Raw genomic sequence first — 21,405 nt, 5'->3', positions numbered from 1 at the left:
GGTTTATTATTAGTAGAAAATAAATGTACAATTCCAATAAAAATACAAAATACTACATATTTTTATGCTCATAGTTCACTTGAGGATCATATTGCTCCAAGAGAACTATCTGGTCATCAATTTTTATAATGGACTCTGAAACTCAAAGGATGCATAATTATAATAACCTTCTTAATGTAAGACATTCACATATTTAAATGAGGTACATTTTATATACAATAATTTCAAAATCTATATTCCTTTAATGATAGTATCTAAAGCTGGTAAGAAAGTGAAATAGGTACATCACACCCTGGGGTGAGAAGGATATTGTAAATTAGAACTGCTCTAAGGGAAAGCAATTTGGCAATGTGTTCCAAATCATAAAAATGTCCATACTCTTTGACCTATTAAATCTGCTTCTTTTCAGATTAGGAATGAATTCTCCAAATGAAAAAGTGATATGCACAGAAGTGTCTACTATAGGCCCCAAATGGGGAGACAGGATGTACTCTTAACAATATGAAAATGGATAAATTAATAAAATATTATGTGAGCATTTAAAACAAGTACAGGGACTATATGACAATGTGAAAACCACACACACAAGTGAAAAAGATGACAAAGATTTGAATTTATATGATTACAACTGAATTTAAGGGGTGCACAAAGAAGTACAAAGAAACGTGAATAAAACCTGAAAACAAAAATTTTCTTGGTTTTCTTTCTACTCACTTTTTCATTTTAGGGGAGTAGTCATTAAAGTACTAATTTCAGTAAAGTAGGTTTTCAAGTAGCATGGGAAACCATTAAGCCTGAGTTTAGATAAACTGATCTGTAGCTGGGGGGTAGGGGGTGGGGTGGGGGTGTCCATGTGAATGTTCTTAGAAGAGAAAGGGCCACAGAAAGAAAAGGGAAAAATATCAAATTAGCCATTGCCAAAGGACAATAGCTGATTTACATGAGAAATAAGATACCCTTACCTCCCCCTAAAAATCAAGCCACATCACAGAAGTTCAACCCACAAAATTTTAGGAAATAGCTAGCAGCTAAATGATGCGAAAAAGGAGATCAATAAATCAAAAGCAACCAAAACATTCTCTCTTCCACCATCCACAATTGCGTTTTCCAAAAATAATGCTGAACACAGGATCTAGCAAGCAAGCTAACATTTGTTGAGCTAAATTTTAAACGGATGACTCTAACTTCAAACTGACTACTATTAATCACAGCTGATCTTTAAAAGCCATTTGGGTTTATGCCTATGACACAGGGAACGGGTTTGCAACATGAGTTCTTACAAAGCCGAATCCCAAGTTTCCGCCAAGCAAGCCTGCTTGGCTCTGCGCCGCACGCCCACAGCTGGAAGTGCTACTGTGCTGGCCGTGGGATGCCAGCTTCCTCTTCATTTGGGGAAGTTCCCCATCACACAGTTTATTCTGAGACCAATCCTTCTCTACAGTCTCTTTAAGATAAACTACTCAAGAGTTACACTTTTTTTTTTTTTTTCAGTTCCAAGGTGCTCAAGAATGATTGGGGGGGCGGCAAGGAAATGAAGCTGATGTGCAATTTCAGGCAAAGTTCAGAACTTTATAAATCAGCAAAACAATCCCTCTGTCGCAAACAATTCTCAAGGCTCTTCAATGGCACAAACTGCCAAGGCAGTGGCTCCCAGCAATTGAGAAAGAATTACCAAGAAAATGTTCATGACTTCATAAAAAAAAAAAAAAAAAAGTACTTTAAAAGAGTAGTCAAGTTATAATCCTTGTATGTTTACTCTGAAACACTTACTTTAGTTCTCTCAGAGGTTTGTTCAAAGCAGATACACTCTGCTATCACACAAAAAGCTATCATGAAGGCATGCCAATTTTAATTATTGTACACTAAAACTATATTAAATTTCCCAATTCCATTTCCACCACATAATCTCCTAGTCTGACTGTGTAGTCATGAAAATGATGATTACCCCCCAAATCTCAATTCTTTGAAGAAAGTATCCATGGAAGGTTGATGGAGCACAGATGTTAGAGACTTCATGCATTTTTTTTTTCTCAAATACTTTAAATCTAGGATCATAATGGATCACAGGAGAATAAAATGTAAAGTGTCATTGGAAATTAATAGAAATCTAAATATATGACATTTTCTTTTGTTTTTCTGGGATAATTTCAGATACATGCTGTGTGAAATAAGACTTCAAGTGGTGAAGATATGAAGAAGTTCATCAAGCTGATTCAAGAGATTGTGCTACAAAATCACAACTTTGTGTGTTGTTGGGGCATGCCCAATTTTTAAAAAGATTTAATCCTTTCCAAACACAAAGTACCTTAAAGTCTAAATATGTATTTGAGATTGATTTGGGTACATAAAAGATAAGAGCCAGAGCTCACCATAGAGATACAGGTCAACACTGAGTTGACCTGTATGTGTGTTGACCTGTATGTGCCCTTAACTGTAAGCAACACCATTTCATTAAACCACTTATAAACAGATCAACATAAGCCACCTATTGAGGGCTCCCCGAATTGAAACTGGACTTATTCAGAAAGGAATGGCTTCAGAGTGTGAAAACTGAACCCTTTTCTCAATAAGCCAATCATAAGAAGTGAAAATGTCTAAAACAGAAGAATTCACCCTAAGGCTCACTTGAGAGCATTCTCCTCAAGTTAAACCTACCTTATGAGAAGAACAAAGAGGAAAGGAGGGTAAAGAGAAAGTCAAATAGGAAGAAATGAAATATGGACCAACACAAACACAATCCAAGGAATAATTAGTCTCCTCCAGAAAAACTGTTTCTCAACTGTCATTTCCTCTTATGCTTCAAACACGATGCTATGGCAGTCAGTTCACCTACCAGCCACAAGTCAGATATACACTCCCAGAGTTTCACGAGTATGATTCTAGGAACCAGGTAGGCTTCTGTCTCTCCCCTTCCCCTTTCAACAGTTTCAATGTCAAGAGAAGGGAGACAAGGACAATATCATATCAGATACCTACCATTGCTCACCATCCGCCTGGCCACTTCCCACAAAACAAGTCCAAAGGCCCAAATATCGACCCTCTTGTAAGAATCAAAGCAATCCACCTGGATGGTTTCATCTAGAACTTCAGGGGCCATGTAGCGCTTGGTGCCTACACGAGGATTGTTCCCCACATCAAGCTGATTGGTGCTCTGGGAATGCATGACTGCCAGGCCTGAAAGGAAGAAGACAACAGTGCAGATTAGCTTACTTCCTTTCTCACAGAAAGGCTTTTGAAAGGATTTTAAACCAACCCCAGTCAAAAGTGCCCTCTGGTGGTACGTGTGGTCACTGCTGCATTACACCCAGAATAATCCCTTGGGATACTTGGGGTGACTTTTGGAGTGAGAACAGGAAAGAAGGCTAATGCTAGAAACACTGTGGAGTTACATGAGCCTCTAAGGGACGAAAAGTTTTGGGCAAATGGCAAACCCATGCATTCAATCCATATGAGGCCAATGTTTGAAGTCCATAGGAAAACAGGCTCCCATGTTTAGCGTGAGCCTCAAAGTGGCTTAACAAGTAAATTAAGCTCTCAAGCCCCTCCACCATTCCCACTAGTCTCCAAACATAAATTTCAAACAGTGTGAGACTGAGAATTTGAGGTAATTTGTCACCACATAAAGGGCAGACTGCAACAGGCCCTGCTGCATCCCTAAGGGGAGAGCGGTTCCTCGGAGCAAGAAAGCTGCCAGACAGGCCTCTCTGCCTGGAATCAGTGGAACAGACAGCATTAAACGAGACCTCAAGTCAATATGTATCTCTCATGTTAAATGGCCTGAAACACTTAAAACAGGGCTCTTTTCAGAATTCCTCAGTCAATAAGAGAGACCTGGTATTCCTGACTAGCCAGGGGTGGGGGTGGGGGTGGGATAGATGGATTCAGACATCGTTTATTTGAGGATGAATTACTTATTGATGGGTACATAGACCAACTGAAAATAATTCACAATAATAATTACAGGATGCCCCTGTAAATCTGTGCAATCCAAAGATCTCTTGGAATTCCCTCAGCTATCTGTTGAGAATCCTTCTCTTTTCACTTCATGCCTTCGAATGTGTAACACCAGGGAGGTAGCATATTGTCATCTCATCCTTAAAAATTAGCTAAGATATTTACTAAAGCAGTGTGGGTCCCTCTTCCCCTATTTTTATAATCAACTCTAAGATTCTAAGGCCATTGAAAACATTTCCCAAATCATATATGCCCCTCACCATTCCCAGAACCAGAGATGAAATATCATTAGATTAAAAGGATACAATTTAAACAAAACATGGCAATACAACTGTGGTGCTTTTATTTGTTTTGGTACCAGGGATTGAACCCAGGGGTGCTTATCACTGAGCCACATCCCCAGCCCTTTTTTGGGGGGTGGGGGTGGGGTACTGGGGATTGAATTCAGGGGCATTCGACCACCGAGTCACATCCCCAGCCCTGTTTTGTATTTTATTTAGAGACAGGGTCTCACTGCATTGCTTAGTGCCCCGCTTTTGCTGAGGCTGGCTTTGAACTCACGATTATCCTGCCTCAGCCTCCTGAGCCGCTATTATTACAGGTGTGCGCCACCGCATGCTTTTAAAATATGTCTACAAGTTCTCTGAAACTTTTCTCTTCAAGAGGTGACCCTAAATTTCTCATCCCATTAGTGTGGGCTGAACTACTAAAGATAATATGGCAAAAGTAATGAGTTGTGTCTTTAAAATTAGGACATAAAAGACATCAGATAATTATAAAAGCCTCCTTGTTTGTTCTCATGGCTCTCACATCATGTTACAAAGACATTCAGCAGCCCTGTGGAGGGCCACATGTAAGGAACTGGGGCTTGCTGCCTGCAGCCATGTGGGTACACCATCATTGAATTGGACCTTCTAACCTGCATCAAGCCTCTCAGATGACTGCAACCCTGACCAGCAGACCAGCAGCTTGCCTGAACCCTCCACAAGACCCTGTGCCAGAAGTCATTCCAAGCTCCCTGACCCTCAAGGGGATGAGTGAGGCGATACATTTATGTCGTTTTAAACTGCTAAGTTTTACAGGGAAATGTTACCTACTAATAAATAATTTTTACATTAAAGAAACAAAACAAACACATGCAATGTGTGAATTCTTATTTGAAAAAGAACTGGAAACATTTGAAAACAGATATTAATGATATTAGAAAATTACCAAGAATTAGTTTCATTGGAGATGTATTTTTGAGACATTTTTAGGGGATGTGTTTGAGGTCATCAGGAGAAAAGTGTTGTGGTGTCTTCAACATATTTTCAAAGAGGTTAGCAAAAATACAGACAGGACCATATACAGATAAGGCAAGTGTGCCAAAATGTTATAATTTAGGTGTTGAGAATTTAAAGTGATCACTGTATAATTCTCTCAATCCTTATATATGTTTGAATTTTTTACAACAAAAAGTTCAAAAAAAAATAGAATGCCACTCAAGTATTAATAATAGAATGAGGGACTGGGTTTGTGGCTCAGTGGTAGAGAGCTTGCCTAGCACATGTGAGGAACTGGGTTTGATCCTCAGCACCATGTCAAATAAATAAATAAATAAATGGAGGTGCTGTGTTCATCTACAACTAAAAAATATTTTAAAAAATAACAGAACTATTTCTACTGAGTGAGCCTTAATATCTGAGTATAATTTTAAAAATTATATACAAATTATGGTCTTATAAGAGCCGTTTCCCATACTACATTATCAATCCTCTGAATACTAACATCTTAGTGCACATTTTTAAATCACCTGATGTATCTAATGAGAAGGCTGCAGATCAAAACCAACTGTAGCTGAAGAACTTATTACAAAATGCCCCCACCCTTTTCCTTACAAGTCTCATATCCTAAAGTCAAGAGCTCAATTTATCCATTCCCCTGAGGCCACTCGATTATAACAGTAGCAACCATTTGAATCCTTTGCCAGGCATTGATGATAATTTCTCAGCCTTATCAGAATCCTGTGTGGTAGACCTAATTGTTTTTTTAGTTATATGAGTAATACACATATGTGCAATGATCAAAGTTTCAAACGGTGCAGAAGTACAGAATAGGGCAGAAGTACAGCCCTTGGGCTAACACTGCTTGCACAGACTCATGCAAAAACACAGGGTAAATAAAAGAGAAAAGTCAGAATTTAAACCCAAATTGCCCTGCACCAAGAGATATAACACAAGCCATAAGCATCTTCTACATAACAACAAAACTGCCTGCAAAAAACCTCAGGGCCATGTACTTGTTGTAAAATAATTTCTAAACATGAAAGAGAAGAATTTCAAGGGATTCAAAGGAAGTAAATTTTCCTAATGTGTCATATCCCTTGTGTTTAAAACCAAACAACAAAATAATAATAAGCCTTATTTTATTATAATTAAAGCTAATTTTGCCTAAACCTTTATCAGTCTTAACAATAACTGCAATAATGTGATAAACCATTTTTTTAATCAAGTAACATAAGGACTCTCAATAGTCCACTGAAATAAATAACCAATATTATAACTCAGTTCTTATTAGCAAAATTATTCAGTCAATATTTTAGGCATTTAGGATGAATACAGTTTTATATGAAATGCCATGGTACATGGAAATAATCTTCTTAATAGTGCAGTTAAAAACTACACTGAGAGCTGGGGCTTTAGCTCAGTGGCAGAGCACTTGCTTAGCATGTGGAGGCACTGGGTTTGATCCTTAGCACCACATAAAAATAAACAAATAAAATAAAGGCATTTTGTCCATCTATAACTACAAAATATTAAAAAAACTACACTGAGAATTACCCTAACACCATGAAAATTAGATATTGTAGTAGAACAAAATGAACTATTTTGCTCTTTCTCAAATTGATAATTTTGTCTTAGTTATAGAAGAATGATTTTAGAAAACATCTTTAAGACCTACTCATTCCACAGAATATTTCACTGTGCACCTATTTCATGTGAAAGTTTGCAAAATTGTTATGTGACATTATTAGTTGCCTTTGAGAATGGGATAGTGACTGGCTGAGTCTAAGGTGACTTTCCTGAGGTGACTCAGAAAAGAAGAGCAACCTGGCTAGACACTGGAGAAAACAGAAGTAAAAATGGTAATTAAAAAATGTTTTTTTTTTTTTTTAATTTACCCAAATCTGCTATGCAACACTGTCCATTCTTCTTCACCAGGATGTTTTTACTCTTTAAATCTCGATGGGCAATGGCTGGCTTCCCTTGGGTCCCAAATATCTCTATGTGCAAATGTGCAAGACCACTAGCTATGGACAGCACTATTCGAAGGCAGCTAACTGTATCCAGAGTAGTGAGCTGAAGATAGTCATACAATGACCCCATTTCATGGTAATGCGTGATCAACCACAACTGGGTACTGGAGTGTCTTGATGTCATGTCTGAAGCAATGAAACCTGGAGAGAGTAAAAACAAAATTAAATTAGACATGTGAGCATTCCACACTGTAACTCTTCATATCCAGACCCAGTGACTTACACAGTAAAAGTCATCTGAAACAAAAACAAGTAAATAGCAATTGCCATGAGAGGTTAACAGACCCAGCAACAGAGAAAACAATAGCATTTATTCCTTAAAGGGGCACTAATTAATTGGAAATTTTCATATTAGTTTCCATTGTAAGTGATCCTTTAGAAAATATCTTTATGTTGTATTAAGATTCAGAACGGTTACTTTGTGTTCATGCATAATAATAGGGCAAAATTCTTCATATTGTTGATATTCCAAGCACAGATCATTCATCAAGCATCCTGAAAAAAAAAATTAAAAAACAAAACCACAAAATCCAGAACCTGGATACCTATATGCTAGTCCTGCCTGCCTGTGATTTCTGAATAATAATGGGCAACTCCTGTAGGCTCTTTGACCTTTATCTGCTCAACTGTAAAATAAAGGAATGAGTTTGCTAGATGATTGACTGTATTCATCAAATAAAGAAGGAACCGATAAGAAATATTGAAAAATTTGAGGCTCTTTTTACAGTCACACAGAAACATGATGGTGACAATATTTGTTGGTTAGAAAAGACACATAAAAAGAAAAAAAAAAAACCTACAATGTGAAAAGTATTATAATATATACTCTACAAAGGGCAACACAAGCCCAGAGTAGGTATTAAGATGTTACAAAAGGCTTCCATCAGAAAGTGACATCTGAACTGCTCTCAAAGGGAAGTGAGATTCTGACAGTTGTGAACAGACACTGAAATTTTGAGGAAACTTTGGAGCCTACTAAAAGAAATTTTAATCTTCAATAACTTTCCCTGAAAGAAATACCCCAAACCAAAAAACAAAAACAGGAAAAAAACCCATCACCACTTTAAAGAAATTAAATTGCTATTGCATATCTCTGTGGCCTCTGCTGATTTCTTTCCCCAAGGAAAAGTAGCCTCTGATTAAATAAGTGAAAAATCAAACTTTTGATTCCCTTACTTTCCCTCACCATCCTTGGTCTAAAAAGAAATATTCTGTCACCTCATTAATTATGTTCTGAACCTTCAGGAAAAATGACTTTTTAAATAACGAGACTTTTTAAAAACTATTTCTCTCTCAAGTGTGAATTATATAACTCCATTTGTTTCACAATGCTGGGGCACTTTTGTGGGCTATTTGTGTTTTGAGTCAAAGCACTCTATTGTTAGTGGAGGTTGAGAAGGGGCTAGAGGTTGGAGCTCTGGCACAGGCACTGGATGTGTTCCTAACCAGGGGACAAAGTAATTAGGGCCTCTTACTTCACACTCAATGTCATCCTCCCAGCCTTTTCAAGAGCTAAAAATAAAACTCAGTCTTAAGTAAGGTGACCAGTGCCCCTTGTGAGCCTCTCACTGGCACTGCCCATGGGAACCAGGTACTGGGCAGCTGTGACAGCCAAGATGTAAGGCCGCCACCCAGAGCAGAGCCAGAGAGGGCTGTGCCCAAAGCTGCAGGACTGGCTCACAGGCTAGCCCCACCATCCCAAACTGGGTGACCTTGCCCAAGTCACATAGAGCCTCCTCCAGCTTCCTCATTCATAAGATAAGGGTAATGGCAACATATGTCAAGGGGTAACTGTTAGAATAAAAGCAACACTGCATGTAAAATACTTGACTTGATGCCTCATACACAGTAAGCATTTAAGAATGGCTGGCCACTAATACATTTTAAAACAGCCCAGAGTTCAGTCAAAGTCATAATAGCAGCTTTTGTAATTTAATATTTTTCTGAACAAGTAGTTTCCTTTCCTTGCATCAGTTTGAAAAAACTGGGACTGGTGGAACAGTCAGGCAGCGCCTGTTCTGAGCACAAGACAGCTCTGGAGTGGGAAGGTGGAGATGGCTGCACAAGATAGATGAACTCAGTGCCACTGCATACTTCGAATGGGTAAAGTGGCAAGTTTTATGGTATGTATATTTTACAACATGTTTTTCAAAAGGTCTAACACAAGACTTTGGAGTGAATTCTCATATTAAGCAACTTCTGTAGTTTTAGTATTGAGGAAAAGAATGCTCAGATCCCAAATAAAACAGTGGACCTCTAACAGTGTCCAGAGTAGAATCCGGTCTCCCAAACTCCCAGATGACTATTGCTGCTATCATGTGACACAGTGTTCCTGTGGTCACTTACCTGTTAAGTGCCACACTAGACATAACAGAAGAAAGAGTTGAAATTCAAACCAGTCCATTTGAAAAATGTTATTTTATAGGTTTGGCTAAGGGAATAAAAACTGAGGGCCCAGAGTTTTACATGTACAGACAGATACATAGAAATATACATAGATAGAATTTAGTTATATATTTTGGGGGACTTATGGGTGGGAAGGATCATGATCTTATATTCAAACACAGCATGTAAGCCAGGTGAGGTACCATGCACCTGTATTCCCAGCTAGACAGGAAGCTGGGGCAGGGGCAGGAGGATCACTTGAATCCAGGAGTTCTAAGTATGCTTGAAACACAGCCAGATCCTGTCTCCAAAAAAAAAAAAAAAAAAAAAAAAAGTCTGTACAAAAGGCTATCTATGGCTGTGATTGTGATTATAATAAAGGTAGAAAGATCTTATGAATTCAGAATTTCCACAGATCATTAGGTAATAAGAATTGGATAATGTTTTCCCCTCTGTGATCACACTAAGGGAATCTAACTTCTTATATTTGAATCACACTGTAAAGGTACCTTTCAAATTTTCCTTGTGATTAAATCCAATTTAATAAATATTTTCTGTCATGTGCAAGGCACTGTGTTTAGCACTAGGTGTGAAGGCAAAAGCAATGCAAAAGATACTTGTCCACAGAGTACAATGACGTCTATCATCGGCAATTTAACTAGAGTGCATGGTTAAGAGACCATTTGCAGATTACAACAATATTTGGCATATTTTGCACAATGAGTCTGTAAGCTCTGTCAGTGGGGATATGTGAATGTGCCCTTTCTTCAACAAGTCTCAGACCTCACGTGCTTCTTAAGGGTATATGTACCTGCTTGTGAAGAATAATTCTGCTATTTGAGAGAAATATTTTTGTATGAGATGGCTTTTAACACAACTAACTCAATTTGTTCTAGTGGCAGAGAGAGAAACAGGACATTCAAAAGTTATTTTGACTATAGACAAATTTTCATCTCATACCCTGACTCTAGACTCTAGAAAGCAACTCCACTGCTATCTGACTGTCTAGCAGACCAGTGCAGGATACAAAACTGCAAGATAGAGTTAGGTGGCCCAGTGTGATTCCCAGCTCCCCTATTCAACCTCCCTGTACATCAGCTGCTTCATAAAATAAAACTGGAAAAATAAGAAAAACCTACCCTCTTATGGTTGTAGAGAAGGTTACATGAGAATAGGCACATGAAGCACTTAGATCAATGGTTACTGCATAGTAACTACCCCTCACTATTTTTGATAGTGTTCTTATTGTCGTCATTACTGTGGTTACACACAGACATCTAACGGTAACACATGGCAGTGTGTAAAAATAGAGCAGAGTACAACATGAAGCTGTGCACAAAGCACAAGCAATTCTCCTGGGAGAAACTGGAAGGGAACTGAGAAGTTTTAATGGAGGAAGAGGTGACTGTAGGATGGGAAGAGGACAGTGGGTGATCAAAACAACATGCACAGGGACAAAGAGACCTCAGTGTTCATGGCAGTCCCAAGGAATGGCATCTATTGGTGGCAGCAGAATGTGGACATATTGGTAGTTAATGCTTAAGAGACCACAAGGAGGCCCAAAATAGGGAGTCTTGAAGGCTGGGCCAGAAGTCATAAATGTTGTAGGTAGTTTGGGAACCGTCAAAGACACTTTGAGCAGAATTATCTCTGCTCCTCGGGGGGAAGACAATTCAGTGTGGTGTGAGGGGCTGGAAATTGGTAGCTGACAGCAACAATAGCACTGGGGAGGATTAGGTGATGATGAGGGCCCCAGAGGGAAGGGAAGGGGAGAAATCGATAGCAGAAACTGAGACAGTTCTGAGAAGAAACATCACGGCTGCACCGAAGCTTTGAACAACCATCAAACCACTGTCTGAGACAGTTAATTCGGATTTAAATACTAATTAATAGTCGTAGAACAGAAATACATTCTGGCATGGTCTTCCTATACGTCAGAGCTAATCCAATAGCCACGAAGCAGCTGACACTATGCTATCAGGTTAAAGAAGCAGGTGGCATCCTCCCTCCATGTTAGTGTAAACACATTAAGAGAAATCTTGCAAAGTGACTGAAGTCAATGGCCCAAGGAATAGGTTCACCCTTATACTGCCATTGCAGGATTTCAGTGGGCACTTTACATATTTCACAAATGTTGCTAAGCTTTAGTTTCCAAATTAAAATGTATGCTGAATCCCTCTGGAAATCTGGTCTTTAAAAATGATGCCTAGTTTGAGGGAATGTGCATTTAATTATGGTGTCCCTGGGAGCTGTGAATCTCTAGGAAAGAATCCAAAGATCTTTCTTAGTTTGATTCAAGTAATAAATATTCAAAAAGGGTGGGGTAAGTAGAACAACCCATGAAGCCTTGAAGTGAACAATACAGGGCAAATTTTTGTTGTTTAAATAACGATCTGCAGATGTAGGAATAAGAATGAGCAATAACGGATTTCCTTTTCATCATCCAGAGAATCTTACCAACCTAACTTATTTGCAGATTTATACAAGAAATTGGCGTTAAAAGAAAACTAAACAGTATATAAATGCTGAGGCTCCCTATTCCACTTTTCAAGACAGACTCTCAAATTCACATTCAGCAAAAGAGAGAGGGCAAATGTCACCAGTTCCCTCTACTTAGACACAATTAACTGAGGGGCATCCTTGTACTTACCTAAAATATTTTCATGCCTCAGCATCACAGTGTTGTACAATTCTGTTTCCCTGAACCACGACTTCTCATCACGGGAAGAAAAGATCTTCACGGCGACATTTTCCCCTTGCCAACTGCCCCTCCACACCTCACCATACCTGCCTTTCCCTGCGGAAAAGAAAAGAGGAGTTGCTGGAGGGTGACCCAGGAGAAGCAGCCAGCCTGACTCCTAAGAACACACCTGTGAACCTAGTGTCTGCAATTCAATCCCTCCCATTACTTGCCATGGAAACTCAATTTGGGAATATCAATACCACAACCTTTTGCCTGTGAAGATGTATAAAAGGTGGATGGAATCTGCCCTACCCAAAGTGATAATAAGCTGTCATCTGTATCTGCATTGTACACTTAGCTATTAATTACAATGTTTAAATTTAAATTCCTCTACTGCAAGGCATAAAATGCATGTGACTTTCAAAAACATATGCAAGTTCTTAAAATCTAGACCATGGTATGGATTATTAGATTTCAATGTTATGCTAAAAGCCAAAAAAAGATATGTGCAGCTGAATTTAATAGCTTCCATGGTGGCTTCCTCTTACGGAATCACCATAGGCATTTACTAAGCATACAAATCTGAATTTATGTATGCATTTTTTTTTTACAAAAAAAGAATATTAAATTTAAGATGTGTGTTCTGTGGATTAGAAACAAAGATAACAAAACACAAGCTACATAGGAGATCGTCAACCTCACAACCAACATCCCTACAGGCTTTCTTGGTGGAGGATATATTTCTAAAGAGGATTTGCAGTCTTAAACACATAATCCCACAACCGTTTTGATTTCTGACATTGGTCATGGGTATTTGTTTATTAGACAACCCCTGCGATGCCACAAACCGGGTATGCTGAAAAGACCACTTGGAGAATACATTTTTAAAAACACAGTGACATTAGTTGGGGTCTGACCTGTCTAGTCTATAGTCCCCTCCTGCCAAAGTCACATACGTGTCAGTTGTCAAGGACATGTTCACATTCTCTTTAATTACAGGTAGGGGTGATCAGGGAGGTTGGGAGAAGGTAATTACCTCAGTACTATGGGCATCAACACAAGGTATAATCAGCCTGGGCCACAAAGAGGTAGGAGATACAACTTACAGGGGAGTGGGGATTTCTGCCCAGGCAAGTGGTGGCTGGGATCACAGGGTTGTAATAAGCAGCTATAGAACCACCTGCAGTGCAGGAATATAGTCCCTGGCTAAAAAAAATGAAGCCATTGAGGAAGAACTCAAACATGGAGAGAGCGCAGGTCTGACTAAGCGACACTCCTGAAATATCTTCAAAACTTAAATCTAGACTCCCGAGGAACCCCATGAAACCCCAATGATTAATCCAAAATAAAGTTAAAAGAGGCCAATAGGTGCTCACTGTGGGTCACTGTTGGGTCTAATTAATAGAATTCTGTATTAAACAGGCACTGTTTAATACAGAATTCTATTAATCAAATCACAGCAATTGCTCAGCACTTGTAACTTAAGACCAGGGCTAGAGCAAAGATGCTACAAAATCGGAAGCCAGAAAAATGATATGCTAATCTTTTCCTGTCTACAGTTCCATTTTGTATTTTTATTTGCCCTTCACCTGCATTCTTTCATTAGGAAGGAAAGAAAAACAGCCCAAAGAATTGTGGACATAAAGTCGCTTCAAATCCTTCCTTTTTTCCCCTCCACAAGAAAAAAAAGGGTAGATAGATAAAATTAAAATAGAAATCAATTTCAATGAATTTCAAATGCTTTTGTCAAATGTTTTTTGGAAAAGCAATCACACACAGAAGGCCCCTATAAAAGTGGAGTTTCCCAAAAGCCCTGGCCATGTGCCCCCAAAGGAGATTCTCAAGGCACCTAAAATTTGGGCCTTTATTGACCTGATCCAACTTCATGTGTTTTTTGAAACACAAATGATAACACGCTACCCATGCAGTTTATCACATATATTTTTATCCAAAGCTGTACCACATGAATGCACATCACTGCTTTCATTAAATCTTTAGCACCAACCCAACAAAATGTAAAAATTAAATTCACACTATCGCAAAAAAATGCTGAAGAACAACTATAGAACAAGAAATCATTTATATTTTTAAAGGTACAATATTATTTGGCCCTTCAGACTCTGGATCTAATCTCTGCCAACTCTGAGGGGTAAGCAGCCACAGGATAGGAACAGAGGGTAGGTGAGACAGGTGCACATCCCCCTTCACTGCCTTCACACCACTACGCAGACACCCAGGTTCATAATCAAACAGGATGCTGGTGAGTATAAGAGGACAACTCTGGTTGCTTGTAACGAGCACATCTGGGGTTTTTCTGGCTTTACCTGCTCTATTCTCAGTCTGCTGTGCAGGAGACAGGTACAGTGGGAGACAGTTATGATAGCTGCAGAACTAAAGAAAAGTGAACAAAGCTGCTGCCCATCATCCGTGTGCCTCAGTCAGCAGTCACTGCTCTTCCTACTTCTGTGGATCCTCTTTTCTAATCCTGAGCTTGGGGTATCCCTCTTCCCATGAAAACAAGAAGAAAGAAAACCCATAGGATAACTGCCAAGGCAGTGGATGACAATCAGCCACTTCCCCAAAGGATGAGAGGACAGGCACCCCAAACTGTCTAAAGAAACCCTGAGCACTGGGAGGAAAGTAGAGGTGGTACTAAGCCATTATCACTACTGTAGCCATCCCTGAATGGCATCTGAAGGGGTAATCAATGAAAAACATCATGCACCCTGCAAATACACACACCCCATGTTAAAACTAACAAAAATTAGGACTTTAAAAAAGCATTTGCTAGGCATGGTGGAGCACACCAATTCCAGCTACTTGGGAGCCTAAGACAGGAGGATTCCAAGTTCAAGGCCAGCCTCAGCAACTTAGTGAATCCTGTCTCTTAAAAAAAAAAAAAAAAAAAAAAAAGGTGGGGGGCTGGGGATATTGTTCAAAGCTAGAGCACCTCTAGGTTCAGTTCCAGTATTGAAAAAAAAGTTTTAAAAAACGTTTTACACTATTTTTCTGTAGAACAATATAAAACAATAAGTTAATCACAAGTTTTGACCAAAAAAAAAAAAACAACCCCAATTCCTGGGAATTGATTCTGAGAACTCAAAACAAAGAAGCGATATGTGCAAAATCGTTTTTCAAGTGGTACTGTAAACTCAACCAGTGGATTCTTAGAAACGCTTTAAGACTACTTCTGATGTATGCAAATACACAAAAGCTATGTGAGCTTAAAACTAAAAAGAGGGCATAAAGTAAATCATGCTCCATGATTATATCAACATAAAAATATGTTCCCATACGGGGAAAATGAAAGGCCATAAAAATGCACATAGCTATTGTAAATAAAGGAATTACAAAAACCTTTGGTAAAATTTCGGTTTTTAAAAAACCTTTAAAAGCACTTTTTTAAAATTTTCAATTGACATATAATTATACCCATTTATCATTATTTTTCAAGAAAGGGGGAGAGTGAGAGGGATTAGAGACTTGCAATAAACAACTTCACTATTCAAATACTGACTTACCTTGGATCATTCCATACCTCAGTAGGGGACAGTCATCATCAATTCACTTTTCAAGCATTTCCACCATCCCAAAGGGTTCACATGTAATGAAAACTTTGACTGGGTGTTCTCTACACTAGCTACAACCATCCCACGCCTCCTGAAGTTTAGTGAGCTACATGTGTGACATCGCCTAAGTTTAATAAGGAAGCAATAAGCACCAGAAGCAGACTTTGCAAGTTCTATCCTTCTTGTACCACCACAGCTAACATTACCTATTATTCACCCAAAAAGAAAGGGGTGGGGGGAGAATTACCGACACACTCCAACAGTGTTATCTGGCGAGCCACTGTTCTTTGTACCAGAAAAGGAAGACCAGAGCCACTTCCTGACGTACACGAATGATCCAATAAATCCTGTGGTTTAAGACAGAGAAAAAGAAATGACTGAGTGATGGCTCCTGGTTTCAAGTGTTACAAACATGTTGCTGTAACTCATGTGGAAAGTGGCAATCCTGGGCACATGGCCATGGGCCTGCCTACAAAGCTCCACCAGAGGCAGGATTGGTTTCATTTCTTACGTAAAACCAGAAGTCAGCCCTCTTCCTGATGCCTGGTAGATTTTCCTGAAGGATAAGCACCTTTCTGATGCCCAGAGTTTTAGAGTAAAATACATAAATAAGCTGAGCAAATCTAAAGATGCAAATCAAAAGGTTTAAGAAGCAGGACTGAACAGAGAAAGACTAGCAGATCGAAAAAGAAGGGTACAGGATCCCTCCAACTCCAAGAGTTGGGTATAATTTACCATATTCTGCTCTGCTCAAGAAGTATCTATCAAATGATCCACTTTAGCTACCATACTAACAAGAAAGTCTAATTAGGAACAGACAAATTGGGAGTCTGAACAAATAACTCTCACACCGGCCATAGAAATATCCAATTCATTAACCATATGATTAAACTGGTCCATTCAAGCAAGAATGGGCTCCCTGGATAAGGTTATCTTTTAGTTGGGTGAGGAACAAAAGGATTACTAAATTAACACCTATTTCTCATTTTTAAAAAAATGTGAATCACAAATTGGAGGGGGGTGGCGAGACAATAAAAACAAAAAGCCAGAGTCCCAAATTGACTCCTGCAAATGAATGTTGGCAAAAGGATTCCTAGATAGTTCATTCATAGTTTCCCTTCTTATTGTCAGCATAAACCAACAAGCACAAGTCTTTTGGTAACAGATATAGATTATCTGTAATAAATAATATAGTGCCCACAGTGACGGTGGTAAGGTTGCAGTAATGTTGAGCTAACACTCTCCAAGCCTCTTCCTTTCTCAAACATTTCAGCTGCCCTATTAAAGCAATGCATCGATTTCTGTGAATTTCACCTTCTTTACGTCCTCTGAGAATTACTGCAAAGTACTGTGGGTCGGCAAAATTACCAAAAGCTGAATATCCAACAGAAGAAATTCAGAGCCCTTAAAAACCACAAAAAAGATAATCAACAAGAAAATGAGTGTAGATGAGGTAGAGTTCATGTGCTGGAGGGTTTTTCCTGTCTATTCAACTTTTTTTTTTTTTTAAGAACAATAATTCTGAAAATTAAACTGCTAAAATTAAATGTATTGCTTTTTCATAATGCACAATATTAGTTCTAAATACAGGCTATAGATGAAAAAAAAAAATCAACCAAAGACTAATAAATACGTCCTTTAATCTGGGATCCCAAGACTTCTTTTCTTAACATAGGTAAGTGGTAAAGTGAGGGTATGCTTTCTTGAATCACATCAAGGAGGAGACTGCTTAAATAAGTAAGTATATAGACCAATAAGGACAATTTGTTTTAAAAATTGTGTAGGTTTCTATGTTATTATATCGTGATATGCTGTCAACTGACATGGCTGAGTTTAGAAGACTGTTTTGGCATGTACTCTCATTCCTTCAAAATCCTAAAAGCTATTTAAATGGTAATTTATACTACTAGATATTTCAATTATTACCCTTGATAATTAGTTATGTTAGCAGCTCTGAGGAATAAAGTTCTGACTAATCTATTTTAGAATCTTGCTTTGATGAAGCTCTATCAGGATTCATCCTTACATCTTCTTGCTGCTAACTCAATAAACTCATTTAATTTTCCTTAAAGCTTAGAATGGAGTTCTGAGTAAATTTTTAATGAAAACTTGTATTTCTCTACTTTTCGAAACAAAACGTCATTATTTCCTCTTCTCCTAGTTCTATACAATTTAAATAGATTGGTAAAGGAAAGCTACAAATGGCTATTTTGCCCCTTTTTCATACAAAAATACACTTGACTAGCAGCCCAGGGATGGGGCAGGTAGCAAGGCAAGATGCTTCCTGCCTATTCAGTCACCATCCCATGTTCTGGTGACTCAGTAAGGTGGATCCTGCAGTTGTCCAGGTGCACCACCTGGTGCTACAAAAACTGATGTTGGTGAAGATACATGTCTCCAGAAAAAACGAGGCTGCAGGGCAAGCCTAACTGCAGAACTATCAGGCACTTTGAAGCTTGTCTGGATAATATACAGGCATGGCATTAAATAACACTGAATCACATTAGAAAGATATTGCCTTGATTATCTTTCAATTCAATGGATTATGACAAAGAATCTATTGATCTGCATGTCTTTCACACCACAAATTTTTGCCCTTTTCAAAGTAGGTATCAGATATAGCACAGTATCCATGTAAATAGTATTAATTATTTTTCTTTTATGCTTTATGGTAAGCTTCTATTTATAGCAAATGATCTTCTTTTTCTAAAGTTTAAAGTCTCTTTAAAATTAAAATTTGACGCTGGGCACAGTGGCACATGCCTATAATCCAAGCAGCTCAGGAGGCTGAAGCAGGAGAAGTAGAAGTTCAAGGCCAACCTCAACAATTTAGCAAGGCCCTAAGCCACTCAGCAAGACCCTGTCTTAAAATAAATAATAAAAATGGCTGAGGATGTGGCTCTGTGGTTAAATGCTGTTGCGTTCAATCTGTAGTATAAAAATTAACAAGATGAAATTTTAAAAATAACTAAGGAATGCAACCACTACTCATATTGTCATTAAAAATATACAGAAGTGATTAGTAAATGTATGAACACAATGGTTTTCATACTGAGTAAATGTATATGTAAAATACACATAAGATTTTGAAAACTTAGTTCAGAAACTAAAATATCTCAAATATTTTTATTGATTATAGGTTGAAATGATAAAAATTACATGTGTTGGGTTAAATAGACTGTCAATTTCACCCGTTTTACTCTTTTGTTTTATTTTACCTTTTTGAGGTAACTACTTTAAAATTTAAAATTCCATATGTGGTGCACAGGTTTCTACTGGCCCACAGTGGTTTAACCAAATGACTGCACTCCACAAGGGGGCAGCACAAGAGCACGAAAAACTTAATAGCTGCTTTTTTGGATGTCAAGTTTTAAAGTCTTAAATTATAGGGTGTTGAAATAATCTCAAGAGAAATTGATTTTTAATATTAAGCAAAAGTGCTTCCTTTAAAAAGCACTTTTACCGCTAAAAATAGAGTAACAGAATACCAACTCTAAGCCCTCCAAAATTACAGGCAACCAACCATTCTCTGTCCCTTTTTCTTTACCCCTTACCCCCACAAAAACAATCTACTAAAATAAATCCCCTTCTCTACTTCTGTAGCTACATAAAATGGATGTTCTCATGCAAGGGAGACTCAGCAAATGCTACCATATGCTTGCTTAGGAAATAAGTGACCAATGGCATGTATGTCCATTCACTGTTTGCTTTTCATGCCACAAATATGGAAGTGTCTTCAGCCATCTTTATTGTGCTTTAGATTCCCTGTGGGGTCACAAACTCACTGCTAAAGTGCTGTCTCCAACATTGGTAGTGATGAGCCCTTCAATGGTGCCGTACTCCACATCTCTGGGATTGAGGCGTTCTTGGTTGCGCCTTTTAAATTTTCGGAGAGCCACTCCCAGCAGGCATGCTAGAAGGCATACTGCGAACACTACAGAGAGGATAATGAGGCCAACCTCCAAGTGGAAATGCTGTGTTCCAGGGAAGGACTTTCCTGGAGATGGGGGAGAAAAGGGTAATTGGCTGTCAGAATCACTGTTTCCTTGTTACTTAGCATAACCATAACCAAGTAGCTCCAGATCCTGACCACAGAGTCTCACAAGACACAAAGTGCTAAAACTAAGATACTTCTCTCAATACCTGGCCAATAGCCCAGCCATTTAAACCATCATTCAATTAGACGTAACTGGAGTTTGAAAAAATTCCACTGAGAATCAACTATATTAATTAATGTGCATGAAAGTGTTTTTAAAATGTAAAGTACTACACAAATCTTGATATTACTCTTATTTACTTGGATTTTGTATATAAAGATGCCCTTACAGACAGACACTATACCGTAATATCCCTGTGAGAAAGTGCTATCTTGGTTAAAACCAAATTACCCCATCTGTGCTCTTTCTTCAATATATCTTGAGAATGTCTACTGCTGAATTCTCATTGATCTTTTTACAGCACGATTCCTGTCTCAGAAGCTATTTATTCATCTGTGCATTTAGTCACCTACTCAGACATTCATTCACTGATTCACTCCCTCGTCCAGACATTATTACAGTACCCATTCAAGCACTGGTGCATTCACTCAAATATTTCACCTATCACACATGCAGATATTCACAATGGATCTCCACTTGCCTACTGAGTTAATTTTTTTTTTTTTTTTTTTGGTTGGACAGTGAAGGTCCATACTTTAAGGATCCCCAAACAACACTCACCTCTGAATCAGACCCTTTATGACATTATGTCATAAGTCCAGCCCTTCTGCACATCTGCTTTACCTGTGTCCATGTCCTCGGCCCCTTCAGCAATGCACTCTCAAGCTGAACTTCCTTTGTATATTTCTCTAACTTTCTAAGCCCAAACAATGACTTAGTGTACACAATCTTCCATGGTACATGTCATTTGCATGATCAAGTTTAAAAGTAATTAAATACAACACTGAATTATAAATATTGTAGCCTCTCAGATTAGAAAATCCTTAAATAAAGAAAGTAAATCTTCTGTTAAACTAGAATCTAGCAGACTGTTCTACAGACAAGGAACTTCATACATGATCATTGTTATGTGAATGCAGACCTTTCTTCATGTCTTTCTACTCGATTAATGAAAATTTAACTCACAGTGCAAGAGAAGTATCCCTTTAGTTTTAATATTTTAAATATTTGATCTCTCATTTTAAAACCGTTTATTATTCAACCCTATTTGTTTACCATAATTGAACCTTTTGTGTCTGCCGTGAAGTCACCACTGTAACAGCAAATCTCTGTAATGTGATCCCTTATCACCTTTTTTGTTTTTCTGACTCTCCCGTTGGTTATTTCTAGCAGTGAATACTCCTAGTAGTATCTCTTACTCCACCTTTTGTGTTTTTTCTTCTTTTATGAGTGCAAAATTAAGTAATTATACCTATTAAAAATGTACTATGCATTAAGAGAATAAATTTGGCTTGGAGTGAGTCTATGGTAATATTTGCAGGGGCTTGACGGTCCTGGGGCTCATTTTAATGGGAAAACAGT

General features: G+C 38.3%; 1 protein-coding gene across 4 annotated transcripts in view; it reads right to left on the bottom strand.

The window, feature by feature from the left end:
• Acvr1 (activin A receptor type 1) overlaps positions 1-21,405 on the bottom strand; it is a 130,247-nt gene that overhangs the window by 9,645 nt on the left and 99,197 nt on the right. For all 4 annotated transcript variants that reach the window (XM_076865982.2, XM_076865981.2, XM_076865980.2 and 1 more), the window contains 5 exons: positions 19,672-19,883; positions 16,134-16,233; positions 12,285-12,431; positions 7,115-7,390; positions 2,977-3,174 (listed from right to left, as the gene is read on the bottom strand). In XM_076865982.2, coding sequence (XP_076722097.1) covers positions 2,977-3,174; positions 7,115-7,390; positions 12,285-12,431; positions 16,134-16,233; positions 19,672-19,883 — 933 coding nt within the window. The remainder of the gene's footprint in view (positions 1-2,976; positions 3,175-7,114; positions 7,391-12,284; positions 12,432-16,133; positions 16,234-19,671; positions 19,884-21,405) is intronic.

The sequence above is a fragment of the Callospermophilus lateralis genome, chromosome 9 (assembly GCF_048772815.1).
Source record: "Callospermophilus lateralis isolate mCalLat2 chromosome 9, mCalLat2.hap1, whole genome shotgun sequence".
Lineage (NCBI taxonomy): Eukaryota > Metazoa > Chordata > Mammalia > Rodentia > Sciuridae > Callospermophilus > Callospermophilus lateralis.
The sequence above is the reverse complement of the archived record's forward strand: the minus strand, read 5'-3'. Positions and strand labels throughout refer to the sequence as shown.